Genomic DNA, 9,126 nt, shown 5'->3' with positions numbered 1-9,126 from the left:
TCATCACGTTCTCCGAGCCGCCTGCTTCACCAGCCTCCGTCCTTCTGCCTCGCTCTCCCTCACGCTGTCTCCTCTCACTGAATGATCTCATTTCTCCTGCGCCTCTGCATCCATCTCTCCTGCTATGATTGAAATTCTCAGTGGAAGTTACCCACGGGGTGTGGATGTGACAGCATCGACTCTCGCTGGTGTCAACATGAGTTAGCTGGGGTTGCTATGTGGCGGCAGGAAATTGGCTTCTCTCTGAATTTGGAAAAGCCGAGAAAAATACCTTTAACGGTTCCTCATTTGATTGCGACCAGTGTGATAAAACATGAAAATGGCATTCCCCTGGTGGATCTGAGCCCCAACTGACTCCCTGTAACCTCGAGAATACTTAGAAAATTGACCTTAGATTCCATTTCTACATTCAGATCAGCCTATTAAGAGGCGGGTGAGCAACTGCTGCAGGGATTCAAGGATGCTCAGCCGTCCGCACTGACCTCTGTAGTCTTCCAGGACACATCATGTTTCAGTGGTTTACAGTCTCTCACTGGAAGGCACTGCTGGGGCAGCCTGGTGTTACTCCTCGGCATGTAGGCACGTCTGCAGAGCTGATGAGCCTGCGTGGATTTTCTCGAGCGCTGCCCTCCACTGCGAATGAGTCACACAGTGTATCAAGGAATGAGGGCAAAAGGAATCTTTGGAGATTATTATTCTGATTCATGCACAGCTGCGATTTCAGCTTAGCAGAATCCCCATTTTGGGGTTAGAGTGATGGGCAGATGCGGAGCCTGCAGAGGCATCAAACAGAAATGTACTCCAGCAAAACCCATGTGTGTATCCCTGTGTTTATTTAGCTCATAGTAACCTGTAACACTTTTACAGTTCACAAGTTCAGTTCTTGACTGAGTGGGTGAAACCAAAGTGCAGCTATTGTGCACGGAAGAATGTTCCAGCATTTTGACAAGGAGCAAAGTGGGTGGCTCACAGAGATTATCTCACATAACCCACATGCATTCATACATGCACATACATTTGACGAGCTCGTGGGTGCTGCCGCATTCGAAGACCAGAAACGATGAGGGGCGAAAAAAATGCATTTCCATGCTGTGGGGGCTTATTCAAGCACACGGTGAGAAACAAGGATTTTGAACAGAGCACATCTGTGTACGCGCACGCACATCGCACACGGGAGAACAAACATTAAATCAAACACTTCTGCCAGTGTCTTGTGTCCAGCTGCAAGCATTCCTCACACCGCCCTGGAGTCCTAGATGGAATTGCACAAGCCTGCCGTCACACCTCCTGGTTACAGTGTATAGGGAAGAACAATGAATAATGAAGCTCTTCCATGCACAACTGTGTAACAGAACAATCTGCTGCAAGACATGTCTAAGATGTTCTAGCTTTTTAATGAAGCACGCTTGGCACACAAATAAATAAATAAACATCTGGAGTATTATACTTCCACTGATTTACATTTGTAATGAGTACCATGTTACACTACTTGGTTTTTTTTTGAGTTTGCTGTAACTTTTATCTTTTGTGGAGTGGAGTGAAATATCTTATACTGAAAAATGAAGTCCCCTTTCAAAAGAAATAAATCTGTTAGCATGACTTTTTTGGGCTTGAATTTGAATAGGGAAATGTGTAAAATTACAGAAATACATAACTTAATTGTTTTGGTGTAACATGAATACCCATGGGGGGCATCTTTATGGGTAAAAAAAAAGTTTCTGTTCTCCTTGACATTTTACAAAGCCATCCAGTGGGCCGGATTGGTGGCTTTGCTTGGCTGATTCTGGCCCCTGGGCCTTATGTTTGACACCCCAGGCTTAGGCCCTCCTTTAGTTACACTTTCATGTAATTTTAAATATAGACTCAACTGTATCCTAAGGGCTTAGTAACGCAGTGTGTTTTCATTTACAGGTGTAGATGCCGCCACAAAAAAGGTGTTACAAATAACACGATTTTATGCGGTAACTGCGCTGAACGGCGTGTGTGCTATTGTGAGAGCGGGATCTCCCTCGCTTTCCCTTGAATGACATTTCAGGAGGAAACACATTTGTAACACAGCACGTACAGTAGCTATACTCTCACTCCGGCCCCCCCTCCCCATCCAATTTACCAGCATGCGACGCATTTAGATTCCTGGGGGTGTAGCCGCACTACATGGCTCTCACATGACTTCACCGCATATTATAAGGCAGCTCGGAAGCCAATGAGCTCTCGCTGTTTAAATGACGTCAGGGGGCGGGTCGGCATGCCTCTTTGTATGTGTGTGCATGTGCGCAGGTGTGCGTGTGTACAGAAGCCCCCCCCACCCCACCCTCCCGTCCTCGTCCCCTCCTCCGTCAGGCAGGCAGGCTTGCTCTCTCTGTCTGTACAGGCGCAGTGTGTACAGCTCGGCTGGCCTCCCTCCGCACTTGAATGGACTAGATTCCCAGCCACGTAAGAAGCACAGCGGCACCACGGGAGAGGATGTCCTGCTGAATCGAGGGATTGGCCTGGGAAAGTCGGCCGGCCGTCCCTTCCTTCCTTCCATCAGATTTATATCAGCAGACACTCAAGAAAGACGGCACTTTTATTCCGCAGGACCGGACCAGCAGAAAGAGAGAGGACGTCGACTCCCGCACACAAAGAGCCACAGCAGTCTTTTTTCCGGATGGGGGTTTCTCCTTATGTGATAGATGACAATCAGCGTGCATGGATATGATCCCGGGGAACAAGGCCGTGCACTGACCTGGTACTAGTTAGCCAAGGGAGCTAACTAGTTAGCTCTGCACCTGCTAGCTACTAATAGTCTAAAAAGTCAGCAGCTATAATTGGGCTGGAAAGTTGCTTTATTTGTTTCTATTTTTGCATTTCCCCCCTTGCCTGACAGCTGTGTCTTATAAATTGTTTCCGTTTTATGAAACGTGCCATACCGTTAACCGGCAAGATAAGCTAGCAAGACGAGCTGCGGGTTTACTCTTCATTCATTTTAAAAGCTAACTTTTGGCAACCTTTGTTGCAGTTTTGTTCGCACTTAACGTCAGTGAAGCTGCAGCACGTCTGTGCTAAGGGGTTTCATCCAGCTTAAGTCAGTAATTCTTAATTTTTCCTTTACCCCAGTCTCATCCAATGAATGGAAAACAAAGGGGTGCAAGTGAGCAGTAAAAAATCAGAGACCAATTTTAGTTGCATGAAATCCAGCGAGCCAGTTTTGGCTGCACAGAGTCGGTTAGATTTTGCAAAGGCAAGGTGCATTTAAATCTCTTATTTTTTTGTATTTTTTTTTTTTAGAAAAAATTTATTATTTATTTTTCTACTTCATGCAAGCGTAACAGAAGTACTTGGACAGATTGTCTTTCTGCACAACGAAGTGTTATCCCGACAGAAGAGGATAAGAAGAACAAGGAGGAGGAAGGCCCCCGATTTTGTGGAGATATCGCACTTATTCCTCATGAACATACAGAGGTCAAATCCAATTAACATTTCACGCTATGGGAGATCGCGGCACAAAGCGCACGATTTCGAAGAATTGTCTTGTTTAAGGACTACAGAGTCTCATCAGAGTTTCAGCCCCAACCTCGGGTCTCCCAGCCCGCCGGAGACCCCGGACTCCTCGCACTGTATCTCCCGCATCGGGGACTACCTTTTGTTGGAGCCGCTGGAGGGAGACCACGTTTTCAGAGCCGCCCACCTGCACAGCGGGGACGAGCTCGTATGTAAGGTTAGTAGGCAATATGGTAACAAACCTTCCCTATTTCGCAGCATGACTTTACTCCCCCCCTTATGACGTCAATCTGGGGAGAAAAAATATATTCACATATATATTTTTTTTTTACTGCACGAAATATTTTTAGGGGTGCGTTGCTTGCACGTCTAGATGAATTAAAACGACTTTATTTCGATGCCTAATGTCCTCAGATGTGATGAATGTGCTATGCAGAAAAATCCTGAGCTGGCTTTTATGGGTTTCCTGTCCACCATCTCCACTTTTTAATAATTGCTTGAACTGTAAATAGAGAGCTGGCAGCAGCAGCCTAATGGAAAAAGTGAATGGAGTGAGCTGTGTGGCTTGGATTGCATGATGTAACGTTGACAAAGGAGTGAGTAACCACGCACACACTCCTCTGTGCTATTCTGGCACAGCCATGGCTTCTTTCTTTCATGGCACAGTGCTCACTCTTGGATCTGTAGTGCCAACATATCCATAGTGCACCTTTTTTCTTTTTGTTTTCTTTTTTCCACCAGGTGCTCAGTTTTTAAAGGGAAGTTGATCTGAGTAAAATGCACACATTCAAAAAAATATATAAAAAACGCTGCCCTGTTAAGCTTGGATGAAACTCATGGCCTCTCCTCACCACATTTATAGCTTCTGACTTCTGTAAATTACTGATTATGAGGGCAGGTGGGTTGTCCCTGAGGCTTAAGTGGATGAATTGAGGCAATACTTGCATGCACCCTTGGACTCGTACGCCACAACATATCAAATAACCTGTGCCTTTTGACTTGAGATAATGTTTTGTCAGGGCAATAACAAATTAATGGCCTTTGGCACAAGCCTGTGTACTAACTGCTGTTTGACCCCCATCTGCTTTGTGCTGGTTTCGATACAGCGGTGATCAATTCCCTCCCCCCCTTTTTTTCAGGATTGATTTTTCTTGTCTAGCTGGAGTCTTAGGCTGCAACTTAAGATCCCCAGACCTGTGGGGTGTATTTGTATCGACTGCAAGAGAAGCCCTCTCACCTGAACTGCATGTACTGAAAGTCAATTGGGGGTTACTATGGAAACAAAAGAGACACTGCAACCCCCAGGCTGCAGCACAATGCCATGTACTAATACAATGCTTTCAGTTTGCCTCTATTTAACCTTACTCGCTCTGCCAAAAGACCAAGTTTGGTGTCCCGGGAATGTGTTGGATTACTCATGTGTTGGTTACATTTAGTTCAATTAGAGGGCAATTTACACCTCCTTCAGTTGGATTTAATTGTGTAAATCTATGGTGGGAAAGGTTTGGTTTATAGATCTCCAACCACCAAAAGAATCTAATGATATAGCTGAAAAAAATATATACATACGATCTAATTCTCCACATTGCTAACAGTAAGCATAAATTCTTCCTTCTTCTGATTGCAGGTTTTCGATGTGGGCCGATACCAGGAGTCACTGGCGGCCTACTTCGCCCTTGGCCAGCACCAGCACATTAACCAAATCCTGGAGATTTTGCTTGGGGAGACGCGGGCCTATGTGTTCTTCGAGAGAAGCTATGGCGACATGCACTCTTTTGTCCGTACCTGCAAGAAGTTGCGAGAGGACGAAGCTGCCAGGCTCTTCTATCAGATAGCCTCGGCTGTGGCACATTGCCACGACAACGGACTGGTTCTCCGTGACCTCAAACTGAGGAAGTTTGTCTTCAAGAATGAGGACAGGTGAGTCCCATGGAAACCTTAGCATCTTTTGTGCACTTTGCAGTTTCCCTCTGTTTTTTTTTTTTTTTTTTTTGTGTATAAGATGCTATCGGTGTGTGTGTGATATTACAGCTAATACCGCAGATAGTGTAAGTTGACACTATACAAGGTGTTGTGCAGAATGAAGGAAATATGAGCCTTTTGTGTGTCGCCTGGTTATTCTTGTGCACATATACTGTAAATGTGAATGGAATCACACTTGGGGGAAGGAAATGAGTTACACAAATGTAATCGCTACTCATGCTAAGACTCAGGAAAGCTGTTGAGCTGAGAAACATGGACAGATAAGTTATCAGGGGAAGCTTTTGCATGTCAGATGATCCATTACTCTGGGCTTATGTGTGATGGAAACTTTAGAATAACACTTTTCACAGTGCGGGTTTACTGACCCCTGCTGGCAGCATATGAAAACTACAAAAAATCTAGACATCTGTTAGAGCAGCTTTTTAAGTTCTTTCTTTTTTCTTTTAAAGAATTTGAGTGGATGCCAGTTCAGACTCAACGTTTATTCTTTTCATTAGATACTGTATACAAATCCCAGCTCTAAAGCATGTCCTTAAGTACTTCTTATTTAACACCTTGAAGCCACATGCTGCACTCAGGGCCTTCAGTCTGAAAAATGTGACGTCATTCTCTGGCGCTCTCTGTGGAAAAGAGAAGTTGAGCCGCCTCACATATTTAGTACAGGTCCAGTAACCTTGAATGTCACCGGGCTCGGATGCTGAGGGCCCCTTCCACTAAATGATTCATGCCGGGTGAATTCTAAGAGTGATGTGAAGGGCAGCACCGGGTCGCATTTACTATGTGGCCCGTCAAGACTCCTCTTACAACCTTTCAGTCCTGCTGAAACGGTGAACGAGTGCAGAGAGATGAGAGAGGAGACAAAGCTGCCTTAGAGAGACCTCCTCTGGCTCTGAGGCCAAGTGTGGAACAAAACGCTGCGATGACTGCAGAGAGGAGTGGATGAGCAGACAGAAAATGATACCCGAGCAGGCTTCTGCAGCATTCGTTGGCTTCTTGACCCGAATTTGTCATGCTGCCGTTAACCCTTGACCAAACGGCGGCATCAGTCAAACGCTGGCCTCGAGTAGAATCATGTAGCTATTAAACAAGGCTCGTTTGTTTCTTTCTTCTCTACCGTGCCTCAAGATATTTCATCATGAGCGCCGCCTCTGACTCAGCTGAAATGCACAATGTGTGCCAATATTAAATTCGGCTCCGTTTTAGTAGTTTGCCTTCCTAGGTCCTCTTAGCTCTAATTGCAGGTTTGCACATCCTCCAAATGAGCTGTTATCCAGGCAGTGGTGTGCTGTGTTTAAAATTCACACAGCTCTTTATATTGCAGGGGAACAATGGGTATTTTGCTCAAGGAAACAATAGAATGTTCCTCGTTTTAAAACCTAAAATCGTTCTGCCACGTATTAATGAAAGGAAACGGCCTCATGTGAAAGTCAAACGTAGCAATAAATACATCCTTCTCTTCGATCACAGTCTCGTTGCTTGGTGCATCATATCGTATTGTCTTTACCTGCTTCTGCTGGCTGACTATTCATGTATGGGGGCTTTTTGTTTTCGGTGCTTGAACTTACACAGATTCTTCAGTGATAAAGCTTCTCAACAATTAGTCGCTATTATGAATACCCAGGGGCATTGTAGCAACTGTTGCAGGGTTTAGAGCAAAAAGTGCAAATAGATGCTTTGATGAGTAGGAGGGGGAGGGGGGGGGGAGATTTTACTTTTCTGATCAGTTACCCATAATTATGTTTCTTCTGGAAAATCTGTTTGTATAATGCCACTTTTTATATATTGAAAAGAAATGTCAGACGTAAGCTGAAAGAATTATGCGATCTACTTCCATTGACATCCAAAAGTGATGGATTTAAAGTACTTTACGTTGCCTGTCAGAATAAATTACCCACTTGATGGTTTTCTTCTGATTGCTCAAATTCTTTCTATATCATCCACATTTATAAGGAGCTCAATGAGTTTTGTTTGTGTGTCTGCAGAAGCCTTGTGAAGCTGGAGAGCCTCGAGGACACGTACATCCTGAATGGGCACGATGATTCCCTGTCAGATAAACATGGCTGCCCCGCCTACGTCAGCCCCGAGATCCTCAATGCCAGCGGCAGCTACTCGGGGAAGGCAGCTGATGTCTGGAGCCTGGGCGTCATGCTTTATACCATCCTCGTGGGGCGCTACCCTTTCCACGATGTCGAACCCGGCTCGCTGTTCAGCAAAATCCGCAGGGGCCACTTCAACATCCCAGAAACGCTGACGCCCAAGGCCAAGTGCCTGATCCGCTCCATCCTCCGTCGGGAGCCGGCGGAGCGCCTCACCTCTCGGGAGATTCTGGAGCACCCGTGGTTTGCCTCATCCGGGGCGCTAGGGGGCACTGCAGTGCACAGCAGAGGGGAAAGGGAGCAGGAGCAGATGGTGCCTGAGGTGAACATGGAACAGGAGCTGGAGCAGTTCTTCAGCTGAGCAAACACCAAGCACAAACGGACGACTCCGCCACGGTTGGCTCGCCAAGCTCGCAGCAGAGCCAAAAAAATAAACAGTAGAGTAGAAGTAAATAGGTGAATTTGTCACTCATAAAAAAAGGTGTTTCCATTGTGTTTCCTTTGCCACCATTTCATGGAAAACCTTGAGTCTGGCATGACAAATGGCATCTATACATCATCTGGCGATGCACGTCCCAATCGGGGATGTTGCTACCAGATATGCAAGTTGCAAACAATGTAGCAAATGTTCTTTTTTTTCCCAGATCTGTTTTGTTTTAAATGTGGTGCTCATAGAAGTAGACACATTCACCTTTTTTTCCCCTTTTTTTGACACTATGGAAAGCATGAAGGGACATACAGACAAGGAATCCGAGGAGAACAATCCTAAAGGAACTGACAGACTCGCAACACCCCAGCTCTTTTTATTGGTTTTCTTTAGTTTGATGTCATAGCTTTAGGTGGTCATAGTTCTGACCCAGGAGCATTGTTTAAACGGAGCAGGCGTTTTCTTGTGGTTGTCATCATAATCGACATGGCTGACCTCGCCCTTGTCTCATGGTTTTAAGTTTTATGTCGTGTGTCCATGTCTCGTTTGTCTGTTTTATATTGTTGAAGATCCTGACAGTCACTAAACTCCTCAATGGCCTTGTCTTTTGTTATGTTTCCGCCTCCTCCTGTCTCTTACCACACTTTTGTTTTTCCACATTACTTTTGTAAAGCATTTTTGTTTTTTAAAAAGCTATTCCAGTCTATTGTTACTGCTGCTTTATTGTCACTCTGTACACCTCAATCTTAATCTATTTTCATAGTCAGCCTCCCCACTCGGTATCATGCACTTGATGTATTAGGTGAAAGGATGATTCCACCTCTAAAATTAGCTTACTTTTTTTTTTAAATATATAATTTAATTCCATTCTTCAGTTGTAGGAACAAGAACATAACATTTATTTAAATTGTAACAGCTATATATATATAAATATATATATATATTTAAAACTACATTGCAGGGTTTTTCTTTATCCAGAGATTCCTTTTTCATGTATGATATAGGCAATATCTTGACACAGGACAGGCGCCAACAGAGAAAAAACAAACAAAAAAAAGGTCTGTCTGAAGTTTTAGAATACACATTATCTTCTGTGCCAGTATTCCTGTACCCCCGACAGCCTCATGCCACCCAGTCTCC

At 44.8% G+C, this 9,126-nt stretch overlaps 1 protein-coding gene across 1 annotated transcript; it reads left to right on the top strand.

The window, feature by feature from the left end:
• Positions 1–2,331: 2,331 nt before the first annotated feature.
• trib2 (tribbles pseudokinase 2) lies at positions 2,332–8,059 on the top strand. The gene is made up of 3 exons (XM_026142819.2): positions 2,332–3,697; positions 5,108–5,400; positions 7,446–8,059. Exons 1-3 carry the CDS (start codon positions 3,428–3,430, stop codon positions 7,918–7,920), a joined length of 1,038 nt encoding a protein of 345 aa, XP_025998604.1. The 5' UTR covers positions 2,332–3,427; the 3' UTR covers positions 7,921–8,059.
• The last annotated feature ends 1,067 nt before the right edge of the window (positions 8,060–9,126 follow it).

This window comes from Astatotilapia calliptera, chromosome 15, assembly GCF_964374335.1.
Source record: "Astatotilapia calliptera chromosome 15, fAstCal68.1, whole genome shotgun sequence".
In the NCBI taxonomy this organism is placed as follows: Eukaryota; Metazoa; Chordata; class Actinopteri; order Cichliformes; family Cichlidae; genus Astatotilapia; species Astatotilapia calliptera.
Note: the sequence above shows the minus strand (reverse complement) of the source record. Positions and strands in the feature narration are given on the sequence as shown.